The sequence below is a fragment of the Myotis myotis genome, unplaced genomic scaffold, assembly GCF_014108235.1.
Source record: "Myotis myotis isolate mMyoMyo1 unplaced genomic scaffold, mMyoMyo1.p scaffold_m19_p_13, whole genome shotgun sequence".
Taxonomy (NCBI): domain Eukaryota; kingdom Metazoa; phylum Chordata; class Mammalia; order Chiroptera; family Vespertilionidae; genus Myotis; species Myotis myotis.
In genome coordinates, this window is record NW_023416317.1 from 55,399,844 (window position 1) to 55,424,909 (window position 25,066).

The 25,066-nt window shown below is 63.6% G+C and overlaps 1 protein-coding gene across 7 annotated transcripts in view; it reads left to right on the plus strand.

Annotated features, from left to right (window-relative positions):
- ITPR1 (inositol 1,4,5-trisphosphate receptor type 1) overlaps nt 1-25,066 on the plus strand; it is a 171,257-nt gene that overhangs the window by 124,252 nt on the left and 21,939 nt on the right. For 6 of the 7 annotated variants that reach the window (XM_036333366.1, XM_036333367.1, XM_036333371.1 and 3 more), the window contains 10 exons: nt 454-644; nt 11,623-11,803; nt 12,943-13,196; nt 16,859-17,059; nt 17,700-17,810; nt 18,419-18,514; nt 20,199-20,336; nt 21,094-21,198; nt 22,805-22,997; nt 23,669-23,791. In XM_036333366.1, the coding sequence (XP_036189259.1) occupies nt 454-644; nt 11,623-11,803; nt 12,943-13,196; nt 16,859-17,059; nt 17,700-17,810; nt 18,419-18,514; nt 20,199-20,336; nt 21,094-21,198; nt 22,805-22,997; nt 23,669-23,791 (1,593 nt within the window). The remainder of the gene's footprint in view (nt 1-453; nt 645-11,622; nt 11,804-12,942; nt 13,197-16,858; nt 17,060-17,699; nt 17,811-18,418; nt 18,515-20,198; nt 20,337-21,093; nt 21,199-22,804; nt 22,998-23,668; nt 23,792-25,066) is intronic. The other variant, XM_036333373.1, reaches the window with a different exon arrangement.

Genomic DNA, 25,066 nt, shown 5'->3' on the forward strand with positions numbered 1-25,066 from the left:
ACATCGTTGCCGAGTGAATGAATGAATGAATGAATGAACGGATAGGTTTTGTGAGAGGGTGAGCTTGGGCCAGGATGCGTTTGTTGGAAAGAGGGCCGAAGGGGTCGCGATGGGCTGTGCGTTCTCAGGAGTGTTCTAAGGAGGGTTTGAGCTTGGTCCACCTCATAAACTCAAAGCAGGGCTTCGTGGTTCTGCCCGAGCCATTGCCTGCTACGTCTGGGCTGCAAAAGCCCTGCCCTCTGCGCCTCACCTGCCGGGTTCAGGTACCATCTCCGCAAGGACAGGTGGGCATCCGCGGACAAGCGACTTCACCTCTGCGCTCGGCAGCTCCGGGTATTAGAACGGCTGAGGGGAAACCATCGACGCGTGGACCGTGAAGTGTTGGCACAGCGTGATGCCCAGCGGCCGTCCGCTGCTCCGATGTGTCGGTAAGAACCATGTTCCTCTTCCCAGGGGGCAGCTCCGGGTCCAGCTCCATTAGCCGCGGCGAGATGAGCCTGGCCGAGGTCCAGTGCCACCTGGACAAGGAGGGGGCCTCCAACCTGGTCATCGACCTCATCATGAACGCGTCCAGCGACCGCGTGTTCCACGAGAGCATCCTCCTGGCCATCGCCCTTCTGGAAGGAGGCAACACCACCATCCAGGTAGGGAGGCGGGTGGCCTCGGGCGTGGCCGTGGTGTGGCCTTGGGCGTGGCCATGGGCTTGTGTGTGGCTGCCGTTGGTGGGCGTGGCTGCCGGCTTGTCCTCCCTGCCGAGCCCAGGAGCACCTGTGCTGGGAGCCACATACCCCCGTGGTGTGGAGACTCGCGTGTGAGCAGCAGCTGGTCTTGGAGCAGGGTCGTCCTGGGAGAGGAACTCCGACACTTTGCTGTGGTCGCTGTCGGCACTCAGACTGGTTCCAGAACAGGAGCTCCGTTCGCAAACGGATGACACGCTGAGTGTGTGCAGAGGGAGCTGCCGACCTGGGCAGAGTTGGGTCCTAGACGCACAGTTTCCATCACGGTCACGGGTCCCATCACACGGTGACCAAGGAGAATAGACTGTGCCAGCTCCTCAGAGCCCGGTTCCCACTGGGGTGCTTCACGGCACCCACGGTGCACCCCAGTGAGAACATGGGGCGGAAAAGACCCAGAACCTGGGGGACGGGGGAGGGACAGGGTAGCGAGAACGGAGACCAGCCCTCCCTGCGCGAGGCCGTGCCGGGGCCGATGGTGGATGTGAGGGTCGGCGAGCAGATGCGGGGATGAGAGGTGGGAGGCCCCGCTGGCTCTCCAGGCCTCGAGGAGTCTGGCCAAGCAGCCGCGTGAAGGGACCGGGACACGTGGGGCGGGCTGGCGGGGCGGGCGCTGGCGGGGGCGAGGGCTGGCGCTGGCTGGCGTGGTGCAGCACTTCACAGTGTACCCTGCCGGGGTGGCACCGCACACAGAAGCTGTTTTTCCTTCAAGTTCTTTATCTTGTAAAGTAATTATGAATATTAGTTTCATGTTTTCACACATTTATTACTCATGCGCTCAGACTCCAGATGAAATGCCACGGCTGAGCTCCAGCGCGCAGCCCCCGGGGAGGGGGTGCGTTTCCTCTCCAGGGAGCGTGTGCGCATCGGTGGGCGGGCCTGGGCGCCCTGCCAGGACCAGGACCACGAGGGGCCTGGCGCCGAGGATACGCTCCCTCCCCCTCCTGCGACCCGCGGCTCGGAGGGGAGAAGCTAACCCTGACCCATCGCCTCCCTAGACCTGTGCTTCCAGGAAAATGTGTTCTGGCCGAGTTGGCGTTGGGTCCTCTTGGCTCCGGGCTCGTCTCTCTCCCGAGAAAATGACGCAGAGCCGGCCGGCCGAGGCCAGTTAAGGACAGGCTCCCGCAGCCCCGGGGCCGAGTGAAAGCTCCGTCCTGCTGGCCTCGTTCGGAGAAGCCGGTCACAGTCGCGAAGGACCAGCTGGGTCGGCGAGCGTTGAGGCTGCGCGGGGCCATCAGCGCCGCCGTCCGGCCGGGGTCCGCCCAGGCGGGCAGTGCCAGCCTCACTTCCTGCTCCGCGGCCGCGGTCAGCGGGCTTCCCCACATCCGCGTCTCAGACGCTCGTCCGGGAGCGGGACGCGCTGTCGTCCTGAAAAGCGAACTCGGACGCCTTTGCGGTCGTTCAGTCAGAACTCAGACGTGGTTCCCAAACGTGAGTTCCGTTCGCACGTGGGTGAGATGCTGCGCGCGCACCGGGCAGACGCCCCGGGCGGGGGCAGGGTGGAGACCCCGCGAACGTTTGTCTAAAGTAGATGCAGTTTCACCCGCGCTCACAGAGGGTCCCGTCACCAGGACCCAAAGGGAGCCCAGACCGTGCGAGCCCCTTGGAGTTCACGTTTACATCTCAGACACCGCGGTTGCTGCGGACCAGACCTCTCTCTGCCTTTCACCTGGAAACTTCGAGGAAAGCAGGCCGCTTTGAGCTGCCCGGGAAAGCCGGCTGGGTCAGCAGGCCTCCGCCGGTGCTGCAGGTGCCAGTGCTGCAGATGCCGGGGGAGGGGGCTGTCCTCCCTGTTCGGATGGCGTGGGAGAATCCAGCCCTGTCCGAGGAGGGGCTCGCTGGGGCCCTGGCCTTCTGTTCTGGACGTCACTGCCCGGACCCGAGGGCGCAGTGAATAGGAACCCAAAGCTAAGACGTGCAGCCTTGCTGGGCGCCTTCTCCTGAAACCTGTCCTCCGTCACCTCATCCCCTGAAACTTGGAAATGCCTAGACGCCGAATTGGCATGGGGCCTCCTGGGGACAGTGTCCCCAAATCTTCCAGCATCCTCTGTCCCCGCCCTGCCTCCTCTGAGGTGGTACATCCAGTGTTGCCTCCATTCCCATCCCCCTGGGGCCCCTCCAAGCGGCTCCCCTCCATGCAGAGCCCTCTGCTCTGACCAAGGAGCTGGCCCAGCGCCCTCGGGTGCCCAGGGGTGGCTTAGAGCCTCCTGTGCTGTTTCTCCCACTGGGGTGCCACCCCCTCCCGCCGCCCCCAGAAGAAACCTTCCCTTCCTGTGCCGTGTTTGGCAGCAAGTGGGAAGCTACCAAATAACATTTGCTTCTGAATTACCGTTTGGCACAGACAGGGCTCGGGGAGCTGCCCGGCCGGCACTCGCGTATCCACATACCCGTCTGAGCCCTCGCCTGGTCCCTTCCTCCCGATGTCTGCCCCCAGCGCCTGCAGAGGCCTCTCCCCCCTCTTCCCTGCGGGGCCAGACTGTCCGTGGGGCAGGGGAGGGTCCGTGCACGCTGGGCACTTGAGAGTTGGGGTTTCTCTCACGAGTACAGCTGCTTGGGGATGTGTGTACTGAGGTGACCACAGAGGCCCTCACAGCATGGCCGGGGACTCAAGACGAGCTGTTCTGGACTGATGGCTTCCGGCTGCAGGAGCCAGAGCCTGCTCCGTGTCAGATGGCTGCCCACGGCCGTCCCGGGCCAAGTCTGGCCTCCAGACACACCCAGCAGGGCTGTCTGAGCAGCACGTACGCAGCTCGACTTGGCAAAGGTGCGGGTGCTCCGTCAGGCACTCAGGCTCCCTGGGGAGAGGCGGGGAGGGGGGCGACCACTGGCCCTCGCTCCACACGCCTGGTCTGCAGGTCGGCCTAGGACTTTGACTGAGGGCCCACGTGAGACGGACATCGCCCACCCCTGCAGAAGGCACCCCTGGGCGGGGGAGGGGCAGGTCTGCCTGGGACCCCGTGGGCAGAAGGGCCGCTGGGCTTCCCTTTTCTGGCAGCTGAGAGCCTTCCGGAGGAAGACCAGCCTCTGACAGCCCCCCCTTGCCATCCCCCCCGCCCCGGAGGAGGGAAGGCTGGAGTGGGAGCGAGTTACGTAAAAGGGTGTTGTTTCTGGCAGGGCGGTCGGGGATGAGTCAGGCCTGCGTGGTGTTTTCTGACCTCGGGTCTCATCCGTGTGGGAATGCGCCGAGCGCAGCCAGCGGAGGAGTCAGACCCGCGTGGGAGCTGGAGCCACTGGCAAGGGAGCCAGGGAGGCAGGTGGCCCGGCCCCAGCGCCACCCCCGCCTCCAGGGGCTGCTCCGTCCAAGGCTGAGGCCTGAGGGTCTGCACAGGACTGAGCTGCTGGCCTGGGGTCGGGCCCAGGCTGGAGGGGAGGCAGCCTGGAAGGGAGGCGATGCCCCGGGGAGGGCGTGGCCTCCGGGCTGGAAACACCTGCATCGGATCCCAGCTGTGCCCCGCCAGCCGGGCGACCGTGGGCTGCCTCGGACAGCCTGCCACTCAGTCCTCGCCCCTAAAACGAGGGTGGGGAGCACAGCCCTCCTTCCCGCAGGGTCCGGGGCGTGAACCAGTCACGTGGGCAACGTGCCCAGCCCGCAGACGCTGCAGAAACGGAAGCTGGGTTTGTGCAGGGAGGGAGGCCCGGGTTCGAGCCCGGCCTCCGCCCCGTCCCTCCTCAGGCACAGTCCCTGCCCTCCGGCCTGGCTCCTGCCGAGGTGCCCGCCCACCTCACGGGTTCCGGGACGCGGACACGGGACTCACAGAAGTGTCTCGTGCAGCGTCGAGGTCACAGTCCTTAAGATGGGGTGGTGTCTTGTATTAATAAAACGTCATTATTTAAGAGAGGGCTTCATTTTACTAGATGTGTTTCTGCCAAAAGTCTGACGTCTGCAGTTTTGCTTCCGTGTGGTGGCTGTGGCCCAGCGGGCTGGGGGCTCTGGTTCTCTGTTCACACGCGATGCCCCCAAGTCCGGGACACGGTTCTGAGATGCAGGGCTGGCGACCGCAGGGCCTTGGTGCGGTCCGTCCACGGACGGGCCCTCTGCGCACGGCGGTCTCTCTCCGGCTCCCAGTGCTGCCGACCGCCTCTCTCCTTCCTTCCCTCCCTCTTTCTTTCTTTTTCCTTAATCCTCATTCGAGGATGTGTTTCCCATGGATTTCTTTATTTCAAAGAAAGGAAGGGGGCGAGCAAGAGGGAAACATCGATGTGAGAGAGAAACATTGATCCGTTGCCTTCCATTCACACCCTGACCAGGGATCGAACCCACAACCTGGTGTGTGCCCTGACCAGGGGTCTCCGGGGATGAACCCCCACCCGGCGGTGGGCGGGGTGGCACTCAGCCAACTGGGCCACTGCCAGGGCTCCTTTCTTTTTGTCCAGATAATTCCTTGGGCCAGTGCCCCGTCCCCTTCCCCTCCGGCCCCAGGAAGCCGGTGTATCGTTGGACAAGGGTCTTTTACGATTATTGGTCTAAATTGGGTTTTGAGGCGGAGACTCAGCACTCAGAAGCCATTTGACCATCCTCAGGGACCCGGGCCCTGAGTGGCTCCCCTGAGGGGGAGGTGACAGGTCCCGGCTCCGCCCGCCGGCCGTGCTGCCACTCCAAGTGACAGACAGCTGGCCCCGGACCACGGTGGCCCTCGGGCACTGGCCTTGCTTCAGCCGCCCCGTGCCCACCTCCCCCTGGCGCCGCGGGTGCTGCGGGCAGGTCTGTCTCATTGGGAGGGGCAGGAGGGCTTGCCGCCTGGGCGTCCGGTGAATTTTAAACGTAGACGTAGGAGCCCCACGGAAGCACGTTCCCTTTCATGTAACGGATGGGTTTTCCTCCGATTCTATGGCCTTTTCAGGAGTAGCTTCCTTTGCTCAGAGGTGACCTTGTCCCTGACACAGACGGGCTCCTGCTGGGTCACGCATCGCTGAGTTTTCCAGAATCTGCATTGCAAACCCCTGCACCGTTTCCGGGAGGGTGCGTGTGCATGTGCGTGTGTGCGCCTGTGTGCATGTGTGTGTGCATGTGCATGCGTATGTGTGTGCGTGCATGTGTGTGCGTGCGTGTGCGTGCGCGCGTATGTGCGAGTGTGTGCATGTGTGCGCGTGTGTGCATGTGTGTGTGCGTGTGTGTGTTGTACGCCTGTCTTGTGTTTACAAGAGGAAGCACCCGTTTGGGTTTGTTTTCACACCGAAGCCGGAGCGCTGAGGGAACATGGTGTGTTCACGCCCCCTCGGTGTCAGCTGCCGAGCGGAGGCTGTACACTGTCTCCGACAGCTTTCCGAGTAGATTTCCACCCTGGTTACCTGGCAACGGTGCCTCCGGCGCATGATGCAATGGCCCCGCCGATGGATCCGCAGGGTCCCATGGAGAGGACGAGTAGGAGAGGCCGAGGCACGGGCTGGCGGGGCTCAGTCCAGAGAGGCTGGGGCGCCAGGAGACTGACCGGACGGGGCTCCACGGGCTCTGGTCCCGCTGGGTGTGTGCGTTGCTGTGTTGGCCACCCACCCGGTGAGAGAGGGAGCCCCACAGCGGGAGGTCACGGCATCCCGCGCTGGGGTCGTGCTCTGAGCTGTTTTGACCCAGCAGAGTCTGGTTTAGCTGCTGTGATGTATTTTTTAATATGTTTTTATTGATTTCAGAGAGGAAGGGAGAGGGAGAGAGAGATAGAAACTTCAGTGATGAGAGAATCATGGATTGGCTGCCTCCTGCACGCCCCACACTGGGGATGGAGCCCGCAACCCAGGCGTGTGCCCTGACTGGGAATCGAACCTGGGACCCCTTCAGTCTACAGCTGAGGCTCTATCCATTCAGCCAACCCAGCGGTGAGGGCGAGAGTAGGTTATTTTAGACCCGAGGAGGACTTGACCCTGAAGGTTCCCGACGGCTGTCACCCTGAGTGCCGGGTGCCCTTGGCTCAGGAGCCTGCACCCTGCACTTCACACCCTCAGATGCGGCCGGGGAAGCGCCTCGGAGGAAAACAAGGTCATACGCGTCTGGGGTAGGCACAGGCGTCAACAAAGAGCCGTTACATAACTTCTATTTATATCTCCCTGCTCGGTGTCGGCAGCAGGCGGGCAGGCGGGCGGGCGAGCGGGCGACGCCGGAGGGACTTAATGAGCTCGCGCTCCGCTCACCTTCCTGCGCTGGTAGGAGCCAGCTTGTGCTCAGGGACGTCAGCGAAGAATCCGGCTGCGGGTGGGCGGCCGGGGTAGGTGGACGGCCCGTTGCCATGGCGCCTCTAGCGAGCTCACCCCCTTCCCGGCTCCTTCCTTCCCCTTCTCTTCTCTCTGAATCTGTGAGCGTCCTTGTTCCTCACACCTACTCTGGGTTCTTGGACCTGTCACCGGAAGCAGTGACGTCCCTCCTTCCCCTCGAAGAGCCTGTGTTGTGTGGCTCCGGGACATCGGAGGAGTTTGGGCGAAGGTGTACCTTCCCGGCCTCCCCTCCCAGCCTCCATCACTTCCTGGGAGTCTCTAACCTCCCCCCCCAGACACGGACTCCTCTCCACGCAGCGCCCACAGCAGGTGGATCCCGTTGCCAGTGGGGCCCACGGTGGCTGTGCCCCAGAAAAGTGCCAACCAGCGTGGCTCAGTGGGTGAGCGTCGACCTATGAACCAGGAGGTCACAGTTCGATTCCTGGTCAGGGCACATGCCCGGGTTGCGGGCTCGATCCCTAGTAGGGGGTGTGCAGGAGGCAGCCGATCCATGATTCTCTCTCATCCTTGATGTTTCTCTCTCTCTCTCTCCCCCCCCCCTTTCCTCTCTGAAATCAATAAAAATGTATTTTTAAAAAAGAAAGAGAAGTGCTGTTGTGCCCCCACGCACCGCCCTGGCGCCTGTGCCCTGCGTGGGGGTAGGGGCGGCTCGTCTAGCCCAGGAGGAGATGGAGCCCCACGCCGACGAGGGGGGTGTGCGCCCCCAGGCAGAGCTCCCGGCGCTGGGCAGCGGTGTCACCTGACGGCTGCAGGTTGGCATGGCTCGGCCTGGGTTTTTGAAGAAGTGGCTGCTCCGTCCAGTTCTCGGCAGGAACTGGAACTGCCCTTCCGGGAATCGCCGTGGCAGCCCGACCGCACCCCTCCCCGCACGAGCCCTCGAGGAGGGAGGTGACAAGGACATGTTCTTAGAGAAGAAACAGTCGTTCCGTGAGGATGGGCTTTCAAAAAACCACACGCACATCCCGGGCCCCACGCCTGCCGTGCCGGGGGTTGTGCAGTTCTTCAAGCAGAAGCCTGTGGGGCGATCGCAGGCTCCGACTTCCCCTTCACTGCGCGCGACACCTGCTTAAATGCCCGGTTCCAGACGAGCCGTGGCTTCTCTCGCCCTCTGAGGAACTGGGGGACTTTTCCTGGGGACGCTGCCAGCGCATCACAGTGAGACCGTGTTCCCACTAGAAACTGCCAGCCGCTCCAGTCCCAGCCTGGGGGCATCGCGGGCGCCTGGGCACCGGCTCAGAGCCCGGCCTCGGACCCTGACGGGTGGGCACAGCCAGCTGGGCGCTCTGCCACTTCGGAGGGAGCCTGTGCCCACGCTCGCGCGTCCTCTGAGCTCCCGGGCGGAGTGTCAGGCGGGACCCTGGGCTAGAGTTACACCCCAGCTGCCGGGGGAGGCGGCTGAGGTTTGGGGAATTCCTTCAGGGCTCGTGGCGTCCATTCAGACAGCAGGTCTTTGCTGAGCCCCTGCTGGGGGCCAGGCGCCAGTGAATTGGCTGCGATGCCGTCGGGGGTGGGACCCATATGGGCCCTGCCCTCCAGGAGCTTACGGTCTGGCCGGCGAGATGGATGCTAAACCCGTTACCCATGAAATAAACAGCAAATTGGGAGGAGGGGATGGGGACCCCGCTCAGGGAGGTCAGGAGGGCTCCCCAGGGAGGTGCCATTCAAGCTAAGCCCTCACCGTGGGAGGAGACGGCTGCGTGGAGGGTGGAGGGTGGAGGGCGGAGGGGTTGGCATGGGCCTGTGTGCTGGGAGCTGGAGGCGGCCAGCGTGGTCCTAGTGTAGCAGCTGGGGGCGGGGCGGGGGAGCGGGGGGGGGGGGGCGGGGGGGGGATGGCTGGGCCCAGGCAGGTGTGTCCTCGGGTGGGAGGCTGGAGCAGGTGACCACGGCCCCTGCCAGCCCCGAGTCAGTGCTTCCAGAGGCACCAGGTTGGCTCAGGCTTCACCGGCTTGGGGACCGTGACTGACGCCAAAGCCGTCACAGTTCATCGAGCGGCACGTCCACAGCGGACACTGCGAAGTCCCACCCGCACCCGCCGCCCATCCACGGGCGCCTGTCTGCACGCCCCCACCCCCCTGCTCCCCCCCACCCCCGCCACTGTCAGGCCCCCATGCTCTCTGCAGCCGAGGGCTCCCTGCCAGCCAGAAGGGGAGGGGCTGCAGGGATGGGAGAGCGACAGCCCAGAGTGGGGCCCTCGGGGTCCAGGCGGCCGGGGCCCCACAGGCGGCCGGGCTGAGCAGAGGACGCGGGCGGCGGGGCCCTCCATCGGGAAGGCGCCCGCCGGGCTGCCAGCTGGCTGTCCGTCAGCGTGTCCTTGCCCCCGGCCGGCCAGGGCGTCCTTATTTTCCTTTGGATTTTACGGTCGAGTGGATGTGTTGCAGTTTGTTTGTGTTGTTTTTCCACGGAGGCTTTTATTTGCACGTCTGCATTCCATCCCCAGGAAAAGAACCCCAGGCCTTTCCCTCCTGTGTGTGTGTTCGTCTCGCTCTTCATGGCCCACGATGCCCGAGGGGCCGTCTCGGGGACGTGCTCCCCGCACCCCCACGCCACTCCCTCGGGGCTCATGGGGGGGCGGGGGGCTCGCTGAGAAGGCCCGTGTCCCCTGTCCTGGCGCAGGTGGCGGCTCCGCCCTCCTGGGCCGTAGCTCCCAGCTCCTGGAGCAGAGCAGGAGGTTTGCCTCTGCCCCTTTGGTCGTGACGTCATCCCGGACAGCAATGTGCCTCGAGTGTGTGGGCACAGTGTGGTCCGATTTGACAGGTGGTTATACCTGTCGAGTTCTTTCTCTGTGGCTGTGCAGCAGCACCGGGAGCGGGTGGGCGGCAGAGGCGGGAACAAGAAGATGAAGGAGGCGGCGAGGGGGACAGAGGTCAGGACGTGCCTGTGGCAGGTGGGACGGGCATGTGCCAAGGAGCATGTGGCATGTCGGCCACTAGGACCACGGGGGCTGCAGGGTCAGGCAAATTGGGGGGGAGAGGCAGAGGCGTTGGGGGGCTTTGAGAGCCTGGAGAGGCCGTTTTTCCTGGGATTGCAAGCCAGGGCCCCTTCCGTGGGAAGCACCTTCCTCCCGAGGGAGGGTGTGGAGCTGGCGGAGCCCCCACGGGGAGAGCAAGCGTGCGGCTGGGAGCTCTGCTTTGTTCTCCGGGAAGCGGCCGTATTGTGTTTCTATGTAAATCGCTCACAACAGTGCAGTGTTTGCAAAGGGGTAAGGCGCAAGCGAACACGCGTCAGTGGAGCCGAGGCACCCACCGTGCTGGGCTTCTGTAGGAACAGTTGCGCCGTGGCTTGCGGCGGGTCCAAACACAAACACGCGTATCCGGCAGGAAGCGGCCCCTGATGTTGAACGTCTCTGTCCCCACACCCTCACCTGTCCTCCCAGGCCTGCCCTGGGCGCCCCTCTTCCCTGAGGGTTCCAGGGCCACTCCCCCCAGCGTCACCCTCGCCAGCTCTGTCACCCTCGTCACGACGTTTCTCTGGGTGGAGGGGGAGGAACAGCGTCACCTTCGTCACCCCGCCCCCCCCCAACCCCAGGCCAAGAATACAGCTCTGTGGAGCTGCTGGGACTGTTGACTCACCCATGTCTGTCTTACCTGGGGACATGTCACCCTGACCTGGTATGGAGGCAGCCTACAGGGACAGGTAGCACGTCTTACTCGTCTGCATGTGCCCACAGGGCTGTGCAAAGAGGAGGGGCACATGGAAGTCCTTAAACCAGTGACTGGCCCTGCAGTAATCACCAAAAATAGATGTTAGCCCTGGCCGGTTTGGCTCAGTGGTTGGAGCGTCGGCACAAGGATCAAAGGGTTGCAAGTTCAATTCCAATCAAGGGCACGTACCTTGGGTGCAGGCTGGATCCCCAGCCCAGGGTCAGGCACATGCAGGAGGCAACCAATCAATGTTTCTCTCCCCCCCCCCCCCCCACACACACACACACTCTCTCAAAATCATTGGAGAAATATCCTCGGGTGAGGATTAACACTCACACAAATACCTTTTATAGGGTGTCTCAAAATTCACGCAAGATTTGAATTTTGCGTGAGCATTAACAACAACAACAACAAAATATAAAAGCCTAATTTTACTTGGTTTATTGAATCAGATTCTAATATCTATTGACCTTTGATGTCAATCCCTTCAATGTGATAAGCATTACCAAGTACCAACGATGGCCCAGGAGCAGGGACAAGGAAGACCCATGAAGACCACGGCTTTGCGTCTGTGCCAGCAAAGCCATGGAGGCCATTTACCCGATGTGCTATTCCATACATAACCCTATACTGTGTACTTTATGAATCAATTAAAAATTTACAATTTTTAATTATAAACTTGTGTTTTCTATCAAAATTACTTCTTGCGTGAATTTTGGGACACCCTATATTTCCCCTGTTAGTGGCGTGGTTCCATGTTGTGTGCAGGGGGCTGTTCACGGTTGGCTGAGATCTGCCCACCACACCTTACTTAGCGTGGTCCCCTCTCCCACGTGACCACTCCAGCAAAGACACCCGGCTCTGCGGAAAACCTCGGGCCGAGGATCTGGACAGCCAGAGAGCACCGAGCGGTGTTTAGCCTCGGTCCCGCTCGGACCACGTGGAGGTCGCGTGGCTGGCGCGGATCTCCGTGAGGTTCTGGTGTCTCGAGTGGGATTCACTAACGGCCGTCTCGGTGTTGAGAATGTGCGGGTTTCCCTTGGCAGCACTCCTTCTTCTGCCGGCTGACGGAAGACAAGAAGTCGGAGAGATTCTTCAAGGTCTTCTACGACCGCATGAAGGTGGCCCAGCAGGAAATCAAGGCCACGGTGACGGTGAACACGAGCGACTTGGGAAACAAAAAGAAAGACGAGGAGACGGACCGGGACGCCCCTTCCCGGAAGAAAGGTAAATGCCCCCCCCAGCCCCCCGCCTCCCCGTAGCTCTCCGTCAGCCGGTCTGTGCAGCTCGAGGACGGCCCTCCTTCCCTGTCGTTCTCTCGCGGCTTCGAGACTCCAGGCCGTAGGCGGGCTGGGCTTTCAGAAGCAGAAGGCGAAGCCAGCGACGACGTAGTTCTTCCCGCGCGACCCGAACGGAATTCCTGCCGCTTTGGGAGGCTCTTCTTGTGTAACAAACCCACAGACGTTCTTCTGGGTCAGACTCCAGGTTTTATTGGCGGGAAACCCATTAATAATCCCTTTCTGTAACTTTCCATTTCACGTTCGGGAAGGTGGAGGACAGTTGAGGAAGATGCACCTTTAGGACCAGGCGCACCATCTCTCGCAGGCGACTCCCCCTTGTTTTCTGAGTTACCTGCGTGTTTCGGAAGCGTTTTGTCCATCCCCTCCGTTAAAGGAAAGTAACACCTGGGAGAGGGGGGACCCCGGTGTTGAGCCGATGGCCGTGAGCAGGTTAGCGAGCCCCTCGGGCCTTGCTTTTCGGGTCGTGACTGGGTTCGCAGCCACAGACATTGGCCTCTGGGGGCTTGTTGCGGTCGGGCGGCGCCGTGCGTTGCGGGATGTTCAGCGGCGGATCTGGCCTCTACCCAGATGCCGGCAGCCCACCCCACCCCCAACCGCAATGTCTCTCGATGCTGCAAACTGTCCCCCTGCTGGGACGAGGGCAAGGTCACCTCCATGATCACCGCTGGTCTAGAACGGGGAGAGAGAGGAAAAGGACGGCTCCGTCCCCTGACTGCTCCTGGGACCAGGCACCATTCAGTCCTTCACACGTGTCACTTGTCAGAACCCCAGTCAACCTGTAGAATGGGTAAAATTGTCCCCTTTTACAGATGAGGAAACTGAGGCCGAGGCCTAGATCCGGAGCCTGACAGCCTGTAGTCAGGCCGTCCTCTCACACGCGCAAGCGTGGATGAGGTCGGAGCACGAGCGGGCTGGCACGCCCGGCTCCGTTCCCATCCTTCCTGGGGGCGAGAGAAGGCGGGCTCCTTGGTGGGTTTGGCCACTGTGAGGACCCGGGGGTCCGAGGGCTGCGTCCTGGGTGTCCTGGGCGTGTGCAGCGCTGATGGGCTCCCGTTTGCCTCGCAGCCAAAGAGCCCTCGACGCAGATCACGGAGGAAGCCCGTGACCAGCTCCTGGAGGCCTCGGCCGCCACCAGGAAGGCCTTCACCGCCTTCCGGAGAGAGGCCGACCCCGACGACCACTACCAGTCCGGGGAGGGTGCGCAGGCCGCGGCCGACAAGCCCAAGGACGAGCTGGAGATGAGCGCGGTCATCACCATCATGCAGCCCATCCTGCGCTTCCTGCAGCTGCTGTGTGAGAACCACAACCGGGACCTGCAGGTGAGGCCGGGGGCGGGGCCCCGGGGCGGGTGAGGCCTGGGCCCTGCAGGTGAGGCCGGGGGCGGGGCCCCGGGGCGGGTGAGGCCTGGGCCCTGCAGGTGAGGCCGGGGGCAGGGGCCCATGGGCGGGTGAGGCCTGGGCCCTGCAGGTGAGGCCCAGAGGGAGGGGGTCCCAGGGGCGGGTGAGGCCTGGGCCCTGCAGGTGAGGCCGGAGGCAGGGGCCCAGGGGTGGGTGAGACCTGGGCCCTGCAGGTGACATTGGGGAGGCCGGGGTGGAAAGGCCTGGGGGCAGGTGAGGCCCAGGGACATGGCCGCATGGCACGCCGGACATTCAGCTCCTGCCCCCCAGCCAGGGTCCTTGCTGGGAGGGTTCTGTGTCTGGATGGTGACATGGTCTGTCTGTCTCCCCACCATCTCCCCTGGGACAGGGAGCGTCCCTCGCCCTTGCTCTCTGCACAGTTAAGTGTGTGTATCTGGGACCTGCCTGTGTTCGGCTAATAGGTGCAGAGGAGGCACGTGGGTGGGTGGGTGGCCGGATGGATGGGTGGAGAACATACCAGACTTACAAAGCCTGCTGCTTAGAAAGCCCTGTTTGCTGGGTGAGTACGTGAGTGAGTGGGGGTCCGGAATTTGCCCAGATCAGTGCTCAGCAGCATCGGTTGAACCGATCATTGCAGAAGTCCTTTGTTCCCTCTTCTGCTGTCGTGCGGATGGTCGCGGTGGCCCAGGCACCTAGCACGCCCGGCGCTGTGTCGCCTCTGCTGTGACACTCCTCTCTGGAGGAGGGGCTGAGTTCGGGGACACGGGCGGGCGTGCGGAGCTGGGCCTCAGACCCAAGCCGTCCGCCGGCAGGGCCTGAGCGCTCCCTCGCGCTGTCCCCACCAGCAAAGGCTCCTGGGAAGGCCATGGAGGGCCCCGGGGCGCCCCTGCTCCTGCTGACAGCACTCACCAGCCTCAGTGGTGCCCCGGGTGCTGCTGGCTCCCGGGAAACAGCCCTGTCCGCCCAAAAGGGGTGAGGATGGGCAGGAAAAGGAGCTGGACGGCTCCTCCTGAAGTAGCCAGGTGGGCGGTGGCGCCTGTGTTCTTAGGTAAGGAGTGCGTGGACAGGAAGTAAGCCCTGTGCAGACAGCACAGGGTGGGCCCTTGGAAAGCAGCCACCTTAGCACAGCCCACCTGCCCCAGGTAGTTCGCGCCCCCGCCCCCTCAGGCCTGAACGGTGGCTCCGGGTTTGGTCTCGTTCGGAAGCAGAGCGTGAGGCGCTGAGGTCCAGGGGTTTGGGGCGGGGGCGGGGGGGGAGTTTGATGATGAGTCAAGCATTCAGCTTGGGTGCCAGCTTTTAACGTGGGCCTTTACCAACATTCTAATTGTTCAAGGAATGAGTGCATGAGTATATTCTGGCTGTAAAGGTTCAGACGAAAGCAAGTATTGAGTTAGAAGGAACTGTCCCTCTCCCCGTTCCTGCCCCTCCACCCAGAGAAACGTCGGGGGCGTGGGCTGTGGCCTGCAGGCCGCCTCCGGCGTGTTTGGATGGAGCGTTGGGTACACGTTCATCTCTGCCTTCGGGTTTTGACTTAAGTATATCCTAGAGGTCTTTCCGTCCGGCCCACGTGGCCCTGCATCGGGTCTCTATTTGTCCCTAAGCGAGGTGGATACATTGGAGCTGCTCCCAGCTGCAGGCACTCGGGTTGCTTCCGGTCCTTCCCTGTGACCAGAGGGAAGTGTGATCACAGGGTCAGCGGTTGCATTCACCTTATCTCTTGATTGTGCCTCTTTGTAGCACCCATTTCCTGCAGTAAGCACACGGAACTTTCATAGCTTCGAGCAAAGGAATACTTGTGGTTCATGTTTGCTTCTCTCTTAGAGGAGATTAATGGAATCTCTGACAAAAATCTCTTCATCGAAACAGGGAAACAGGCCGCTGCAGCAGGCGGTTGGACGTGGCTCGCGTTACTGTGTTGAGGAATTTCAGTGTCTCTCGCTAACACTAGACTCACTAGTCTACCTGCAGAACGCACTGGGCACCCGCTCACCAGCACATACACTCCACACACACACACACTCACACACACACTCACACACTCACACACACACACACGCACACACGCACACTCTCACACACACACACACTCACACTCTCACACACACACTCGCACTCTCACACACTCACACACACACTCACACACACACTCACACACACACACTCTCACATTCACACACACTCACACACACACACTCTCTCTCACATTCACACACACACACACACTCTCTCACATTCACACACACTCACACACACACACTCACACACTCACACACACACACACCACTCACACACCACCACACACACACAACACTCTCACATTCACACACACACACACTCTCACATTCACACACACACACACACTCTCACACACACACTCTCACACTCTCACACTCTCACACACACACTCACACACACTCTCACATTCACACACACTCACTCACACACACACACACTCTCACACTCTCACACACACACACACTCACACACACACACACACTCTCACATTCACACACACACACACACTCTCACACACACACTCTCACACTCTCACACTCTCACACACACACTCACACACACTCTCACATTCACACACACTCACTCACACACACACACACTCTCACACTCTCACACTCTCACACACACTCTCACACACACTCTCACATTCACACACACTCACACACACACACTCACATACACACACACACTCTCACACTCTCTCACATTCACACACACACACTCACACACACACTTACACACACACTCACACACTCACACACTCACACACACACTCACACACACACACACTCTCTCACATTCACACACTCACACACTCACACACACTCTCACACACACACTCTCACACACTCACACACACACACACTCTCACACACTCACACACACACACACTCACACACACGCACACACTCACACTCACACACACTCACACTCACCCCCTTTATCAGTGGACGCCCCACACAGACCCCCAGGTCCCTGCAGGGCTCTGGGCACTCGGCACTCAGACCCCACCTTCATCTTTTCTGAAAACGTCAGATGCTGTGAGCTCAGCACCTGGTGAGAGGGCGGGTGGGCTGGAGTGGAAAGAGGAAAACGGGAACTCGGCAAGGCCGCGGGGGTCTCAGGTGGGTGGTCGGAGACGAGCCCTCCCTTGCTGCATCCCCTGTGAAGTCACCCTAGGGAGCCGGCCACCGCGTCGATGGTCATGGCCACAGACCATGTCCACGGCTGACCACCCTCGGGCTGACCCTTCAGTTCCCCGGGCGCTGTGTGTCTCTGCGTAACTGTTCCTACGTCCAGGGCACTGACCCATCCGATTCTGTTAGAACAGCAGGGTGAGCCAGCCGGCGGGGCTCAGTGGTCGAGCCTCGACCTAGGAACCAGGAGGCCACGGTTCGATTCCCTGTTAGAGCACAGGCCCGAGCTGCGGGCTCGATCCCCAGTGCGGGGCGTGCAGGAGGCAGCGATCCGTGATTCTCTCTCATCATGGATGTCTCTCTCTTCCTCTCTGAAATCAATAAAAAAATTAAAAAACAAAAACTGCGGGTGAGTGACCTTCTCCCTCTTCTCCCGCCCGTGCCCCGCGGCCTGGCTGCTGCCGCTCGCAGAACTTCCTCCGCTGCCAGAACAACAAGACCAACTACAACCTGGTGTGCGAGACGCTGCAGTTCCTGGACTGCATCTGCGGCAGCACCACGGGCGGCCTGGGGCTGCTCGGCCTCTACATCAACGAGCGGAACGTGGCGCTCATCAACCAGACGCTGGAGAGCCTCACCGAGTACTGCCAGGGGCCCTGCCACGAGAACCAGGTGCGTCCCTGCGGGAGGGAGGGGCCGGGGGAGGGCCGGTCATCCCCCGGTGTTGTTGGGAGGACTCAGAAGCCACAGGGCGCCCGCCCGCCCGCCCAGCCCAGGGAGGCGTTGGACTTGAGGCCGCCGCCAGCAGTGAGGAGCAGGCTCACCTGTCACAGGTGTGGGCAGGCCCTCGCGGGGCGGGGCTTGGCTCCGCTCAAAGGCCCCGCTCTGACCTGACTGGGGGCAGATGCTCCAGGGGGAGTTAACCTGAGACCGGGAGGCGGGCCTGTTTTCAAAGCTGTGCCGCACCCAGAACGTGGCTCCTTAGTGGCAGGAGGGCTGAGCCCGGCTGGAGCGAGCGCCTGGCCCTGCAGGAGGCAGCCTGGAGGTCACGCGGGGACACGGGCGGTTCAGGCTTTGACCCCACCAGCATTCCCAGGAGAGGGGGACCATCAGCTTTGACCTTTTGACCTTGGCCTCTTGGGGAAGTAGATTTTTGGACCAACCGCTAGCTTCCTGAGAGCAGCCGCTGCTTGTCGATGGCGTCGCGTGCGTGCATGTGTGCGCACATGTGCATGCTGTGCCTGTGTGCATGTGCGTGCCTGTGTGTGCATGCTGTGCCTGTGTGTGCATGTGCGTGTCTGTGTTTCCTCAGAACTGCATCGCCACCCACGAGTCCAACGGCATCGACATCATCACGGCCCTGATCCTGAACGACATCAACCCGCTGGGGAAGAAGCGGATGGACCTGGTGCTGGAGCTGAAGGCAAGTGGCTGAGCACAGGGCAGGCACCCAGGATCGGGGGCCAGGGTGTGGCCTCCGCGGGTGGCCCGGTCACCGTGGTGACGCTGACGTGAGAGGCGGTGCTTCTGCACTAGATGCAGGGCCCGCGTGGCACGGGCTGCAGGCGGAGCTGCCATCCTCCGCTTCCCAAGAAGGCCCTCGGCCGGCGGGTGGCCGGGCTGACGAGCAGTACTGCTGACCGTGCAGACCCACCAGCAGGGAGCCCCTCTGTTCCGGCGTGGCCTGCAGTGCCCCTTGCCCGGCCGGCGAGGCTGACGGCACCTCTGTGCCCACACGCCCTGAGGCGCGGGGGCTGGACCGCAGCTGCCCCTGACCCCTGTCCCTGGGAGGGCACCACGTTTAAATGTCCACTTTCCGCTAGAATCATACCAGGTGACGCTGGGGAGAAACGATGCCCAAGCAAATGTGTGTCTTGGACCCCCCCGGCGGTGCAGATGTGTCCGGCACGGGGGGTGCTGCCCGCCTGGAGCGGGTGCTGTTTCACGTGCTGGCCCGGCGCTGCCTGGGGGACGCGTCCGTCACAGCCCCGGGCCCGCGCAGCCGCCCATGCCCGCCTCTGTCTCCCGCAGAACAACGCCTCCAAGCTGCTGCTGGCCATCATGGAGAGCAGGCACGACAGCGAGAACGCCGAGCGCATCCTCTACAACATGCGGCCCAAGGAGCTGGTGAGCGGCCGGGGCCGGCGCGGCCGGGGCTCCTGGGGGGCCAGGTCAGGGGGTGGGGGCGCAGCTCAGGCCGCGTCCCAACGAGGGGGAGGATGACGGCACCTCGCGGCCGCCGTCTGAGACGAGAGGGACCGTGCGGCACTGCAGCTTCCTCGCTCCTCCCCTCCTCGCGGCCACCTGGGGCCCCTGTCCCCAGCTCGGACGCGCGGCTCCTCTCGCTGCCGACGGCCTGGCGACAGGAGCGTCCTGGCGCGAGCATTTGGTGGTGGCGGTGCTGCCGAGGGCGGTGCTCACGGTGGGCTGTGACTCCAGCTCGGAGCGGGCGCTGGCCCGGTGAGAGCGGCCCCCGGACGGGATGTGGCTGAGCACCGGCTCTCTGGACTTTTCCCACGAGATGAAGTGTGACCGACGGCCTGGCCGAGGCACCAGCACTTCCCTGCGGGGGGCCCGCGTGCACGCTGGCCGGGCTGCGGTCCCTCGCGTCTTCCTGTGAATGGCGCTCTTCCGTCTCGGGCCGGGGAGTGTCCCTCCTTGGCTCATGTAACAGCTTATGCAACTGGGGGCGGGGGGAGTTTGTCACTCTCGAGTGGGGACAAGTGCCTGCAGAGACCCCTTCCACTCCCCTGAACCAAGAGCACCCCCCCTCGTCTTGGGGACCTCACAGCCAGGGCTAGGGTGCCACCGGTGCCCAGGTCGCCCCCTTGTGGGTGAGTGACACCCTTTGGGCTGCGGGAGGAGTCGCAGGCTTTCTGGAACAAACCCACATAGCAGGGAAGCTCTGATGTCCAGAACGTGTGTGGGTGTGGGTGTGTGCAAGTGGGGGGTGTGCACGTATGTGGACGTGTGTGCTCTGGACCCCACACCCTATGCAGCTCGTTTGTGCAGTTTGGTATCAGAGAGAACGGGTGGGAAAGTGAGCAACCTGTCGGACTGGTGTCGGCACAGCCTGGGCCCCGCGGGCTGGCCTGCCCCCTGTCGGGCAGGTGGGGCCGGTGGGGCAGGAGGCAGGTGCAGGGACCCTCTGGGAAGTGAGCTCTCAGCTGAGACGGGCCACACGTGCGGTTCCGCGGTCACGGGGTCCAGGTCATACGGCAGCCCCGGCCTCTCCGCGTCTGTTTCCCCGAGTACACGGCTCCGTGGACAGCCGAGCAGTGTGTGTGAGCCCGACATTCCCTGAAACGTCAGGGGACTCAGCTCGGAGCTCGCACGCAGCGGGTGCCGGGAGGGTCCCTGAGACTGGGCTGTGGGGGCGGGAAACGGAGGTCGAAGAACCAGCTTCCTCACTGTCCCTACAAGCCCGGGTTTCCTGTGTTTCCTGAAATGGCACAGGTGGGGGCGGGCGGGGGGCGGTGAGAACTGGCCGGAGGAAACGGGGAAATGGGGAAAGGCTGGCTCTATCCTCGCCTGTGCCGTGTTGATTATGGGAGTCACTTTGGGAGCCATTGTCCCTTCTGGAGGAGAGGGCCTGAGCACACGAGGGTCTCCTGGTCTGGGCAGGCGCAGAGGCGAGCATTTCCGTGTCGGTGGGAGCGGGGTCATGGCCTGTGGCCGCGTGGAGACGAGTCCGAGGCGTGTCCCCGCCTCATGGGAAGGTGCTGAGCCGGCGAGAGGGGGCTGCCCCGGGGGTGCTGCCAATGGAGGCCCCGGAGCCCTTACGGAGTCTTGTCCCGGGTCCTCCCTGCAGGTGGAGGTGATCAAGAAGGCCTACCTGCAGGGGGAGGGGGAGGAGGAACCGGAGGAGGGAGAGAACGAGGAGAATGGCGAGGACGGAGCGGCCTCCCCCCGGATCGTGGGCCACAACATCTACATCTTAGCTCACCAGGTGCGCCCCCCCCCCCCCCCCCCCCCCGCTGCCGGGACCTCGCCGCGTGCCCCTCCCTCCTTCCTGGCGTCACCCAGTTGTGCTGGCTCTGTCCATGCCGGGGGTTCCCGGGCGCTAAGGGCCGCCTGGCCGAGTGCTGAGTTCCAGGACGCTTCCCCTCCCACGGTGCTGGGGTCACGTCCCTGGAAACCCCCCTCTCCCCTCCCCCCATTTCTAACAGCCGCCGTGCTGGGCAGGGACGCGGAGATGGGTGATGACGGGGCTGGAGACACATGAAACAAGGGTCAGGGTCTGAGCTGCCTCACGCCCGGCTGCTGCCTTCATGGCCGGAGCCTCCGGGGCCAGCCCGTGCTGTGCCTTCTCTCTGTTTGCCTGGGGGGTCACCTCCACCCGGCACCCAAGCGCCCGTGTCGTCATCCTCTTCCCAAGTAACTGGGCTCTGGGGAGCTTCCTCTTTCAGGAGGCCCGGTGCCTGCCCCGCAGGTGTGGCCGCGTGGCTGGGCTGAGGGCCTGTTTCCTGCCGGCTCTCCCCCCCGCCCCCGCCACCAAAGGTCAGGAATTAGATATAAACGGTGACGGTGCTGGGCCGAGGTCGCTAGCCCCTGCCCTCAGCTCCTCCATTGGTGCGTTTGGCCACCGAGAGGGTGTCCGCCCTCTGGACGGAGGCCTGGGCTGTACAGGACCCCGTCTCGCCGCTCCCCGAGAGGGCGGGAGCGTGGCCTGGCGCGGGGACACCACCGTCCGCCCTGTGTTGCAGCTGGCGCGGCACAACAAGGAGCTGCAGAGCATGCTGAAGCCGGGGGGCCAGGTGGACGGGGATGAGGCCCTGGAGTTCTACGCCAAGCACACGGCCCAGATCGAGGTAACGCGGCAGCACCTGCCGGACACGCCCGCACTCGGTGCCGAACGTCCGGCGAGGGCCTAGGCGGCCCGATCTGCTGGGGGCTCCAGAGGAGGGGGCGCTGTCCCCACGGGAGGAGGGGGCGCCCGTGGCGAGCTCTGACCAGGCCCCCGGGACGAGCAGGAGGCAGGACGAGCAGGTCCGGCAGGGGACCCGCTGCAGCACAGCATGTGGTCAGGAGGCTCCCCCGAGGCAGTGACGCCCGAGCCCGACCTTAAGGAAAACGGGACTGACAGGGGCGGAGACCAGCAGGGAGCGCTCGGCAGATGGGGGTGACGCCGGGCGAGGGTGCGGGGCCAGCCCCGCAGAGCCCTGTCAGGTCTCGAGAAGCGTGGACTGTGCCGCAGACAGTGAGGACCTCGGGGGGCTGCGCACACAGGAGTGGCGGTCACTGTGATCGGACACTCACAGACTCACTCGCCCTCCATGAGCTGGACGGGCTCGTCCACTGCAGACGGGACCTGAGACAGCAGAGAGCGGCCTGGCCTCGCCGTGGGGCGGAGCTGTCACCCAGGCGGCAGCCCCAGGGCCTCGGTGCCCTGTGTGTCGGTCCCTGAGCCCCGTGTGCACCTTTGTGCCCTGGGGGGCCAGCTCCGGGCGGGCTCTAGCCACCAACCCCCACCCTTCAGTTCAGTGAGGTCGGCTTAGGACAGAATCAGGGCCATGCAAAGCTTCCGGAACCTGATCTCCAGCTCGACTTGAGCACCGGGGGTCTGAAGACCGTGTCCCCCAGAACCTCCCGCCAGGGCTGAGAGCCAGTGGAGGGTGTGGCCGGCCTCACCCGACTCCTCCGGACTCTGCAGGGACGCAGACACACAGGCCAGGCCCCCCTTGTACGCCCCCCCCCCTTTAAATCTCTGCCCCCAGGTGTGACTCACACCGTGTCTTAGGGTTCGAACAGCCCTGACCTCACTGCCTCCTCTCTGGGGGCTGAGCCGGTCTGGGCAGCTGGAGAGAGCCTGTGAGGTGTCCACCTGGGGCCCAGCAACGCGAGTGTAGGAACAGGGAGCGCTGCCCCGGCGCGCCCGTTTTAGGTCTGTGACACCGAGGTGGGACAGCACTGGATAACCCGGCGATGGCCCTTTAAGGCTCCTGTCCGGGAAACGTAACCCGAGTTCGCCGGGTGAGGAAGGACCGCGGGCCGGACGCTGCCCGTTACGCCAGCCGCCAGCCGGGCGCTGCTCAGCACGGGGCGGCAAAGCTAAGCCCGGGTCCCGCGGCTGCACCAGCCACGTGGGCGCCTGCCGCTCGGGGCCACGCGGGACCCGGGGCCCTGCTTGTGGATGGACAGACGCACAGACAGCCCGGCCTGGAGCCCCGTGGCCGTGTGCACGAAGCAGGTTCAATAAGTTAGTGAAACTGGTCTGAGGTCAGGAGCACACGGGCCGGACTCACCCGGCCCGGTTTACGCGGATCGGAGACACGCCGGCCTGGGGGTGGGTGGTCAGAGACGCCTCGCCGGGTCTGTATCGCTCGCCGCCTTGAATACGGCGCCAGGGCCCGTGGGGGGGCCAGAGAGGGGGTCAGAGGCGGCTGCTCACGCTCCCCCACCCCCACCCCGCCCCAGATCGTCCGGCTGGACCGCACCATGGAGCAGATCGTCTTCCCGGTGCCCAGCATCTGCGAGTTCCTCACCAAGGAGTCCAAGCTGCGCATCTACTACACCACCGAGCGCGACGAGCAGGGCAGCAAGATCAACGACTTCTTCCTGCGCTCAGAGGACCTCTTCAACGAGATGAACTGGCAGAAGAAGCTGCGAGGTGGGTCCAGGCGGCGCAGGCGGCGGGCGGGCGGGCTCCCGGCGGGGCGCAGGGGGGGCGCACAGTGGGCGCGAGTGACTCCCGGGGGGGGGAACAGCTGGTATGATCGCGACGCCCCCACTGCTGTGAGCGTGGGATGCGGGGGTACCCCCTCACCTGCATCTCCGCAGCCCAGCCCGTGCTGTACGGGTGCCTGTAAGGTGGGGTGCAGGGGTGGACCCTCACTGCCCGCCCCCCGCAGCCCAGCCCGTGCTGTACGGGTGCCTGTAAGGTGGGGTGCGGGGTGGACACTCACTGCCCGCCCCCCGCAGCCCAGCCCGTGCTGTACGGGTGCCTGTAAGGTGGGGTGCGGGGTGGACGCTCACTGCCCGCCCCCCGCAGCCCAGCCCGTGCTGTACGGGTGCCTGTAAGGTGGGGTGCGGGGTGGACACTCACTGCCCGCCCCCCGCAGCCCAGCCCGTGCTGTACGGGTGCCTGTAAGGTGGGGTGCGGGGTGGACACTCACTGCCCGCCCCCCGCAGCCCAGCCCGTGCTGTACGGGTGCCTGTAAGGTGGGGTGCGGGGTGGACGCTCACCTGCCTGCCCCCCGCATCCCTGCAGCCCAGCCCGTGCTGTATGGGTGCCTGTAAAGTGGGGTGCGGGGTGGACGCTCACCTGCCCGCCCCCCGCAGCCCAGCCCGTGCTGTACTGGTGCGCCCGCAACATGTCCTTCTGGAGCAGCATCTCCTTCAACCTGGCTGTGCTCATGAACCTGCTGGTGGCCTTCTTCTACCCGTTCCGCGGCGCCCGGGGAGGTACCTGCCTTCGCGTTCAGGGCGACCCCGGGAAGAGCGGCGGGCGGCCGCGGCCTGCACCTCGGCTCCGACCCCTGGGCGTACCCAGGCAGCACGTGGGGTCGCAGGGCCCCCCTCAGACAGGACGAGGCGGCCCCTTTCCCACGGGTTTGGGTGGCAGTCCCTGCCCGTGCTCATGGACAGGAAGGGCGGGCACGCGGCGCACCCGTGAGAAAGCTTAGCCGCCTCCCGTGTCTGTGGGCAAACCGTCAGAGAAGGCGAGACGCTGAGCCCGAGCCACAGCTCGTGAGGGCAGAGCGGGAAGGCAGGTCCCCCACGCCTGCTCCCGGAGCGGATGGAGGCCGGCGGCCTTCGTCCCGGGCCTCTCGCTTGCGGCCGAAGGGGACGCAGGATGTGGCGGCGTTGGAAACGGCTCCTCGTGAGCGTGCGGGGCTGTATTTTTAGCCGCGTCGGCTCACGTTATGTAACCAAGCCGGCCCGTGGGACTCTAAATAGCACAGCAGCAGGGGAGACAGCCGGGTCCGCGCAGGGGTGGTCGGATTGTAGCAGACGCTGGCGATGTGGACGGTGCCTCCCTCCCCTCCCCCCCCGAAGACCCTGATGCAGGGGGGGACCTGCACTCCCCCCGTGCGCCTCCCATAGAAATTAGACATTTAGGGTTCCCGTCGCCTTCCCTTGTGAAGTGTGACGCAATCTGACTGGCTTTTATTTCTTTTTTGTTGTTAATCCTCACCTGAGGATACTTTTCCATTGATTTTTTTTAGAGAGAGAGGAACAGAGGGGAGAGAAACATCGATGTGAGGGAGACATATCGACTGGTTGCCTCCCATATGCACCCTGACCAAGGCCGGGGATCAAGCCTGCAACCGAGGTATATGCCTTTGATCAGAATCGAACCTGGGACCCTTCGGTCCACAGGTTGACGCTCTGTCCACTGAGCCACACCAGCCAGGGCTGTCTTATTTCTTGAACAAGCATATGAGGGCGCCTGTAGGGTGCCACGCGAGCACTAGAAAAGCTGTCCCGTGTGGGTGCCCAGGGGACAGAAGCTGAGAGAGCAGCACGGGGTTCCTGGGGAGACGGTGGGGCTGCTTCCCAAGGGGTGACATCCGAGCTAAGATCTAAGGGGACCGGGACGGGGGCTGGTCTCCCAGGGGAAGGAACACGTGTGAAGGTGTGGAGGGCAGACATGGGTGGGAGGGTTCTGTCCGGGCTGGGAATTGGAGACGGGCGCTGGGACCATAGGCCGGAGAGGTGGCGGGAGAAGGTACGGTT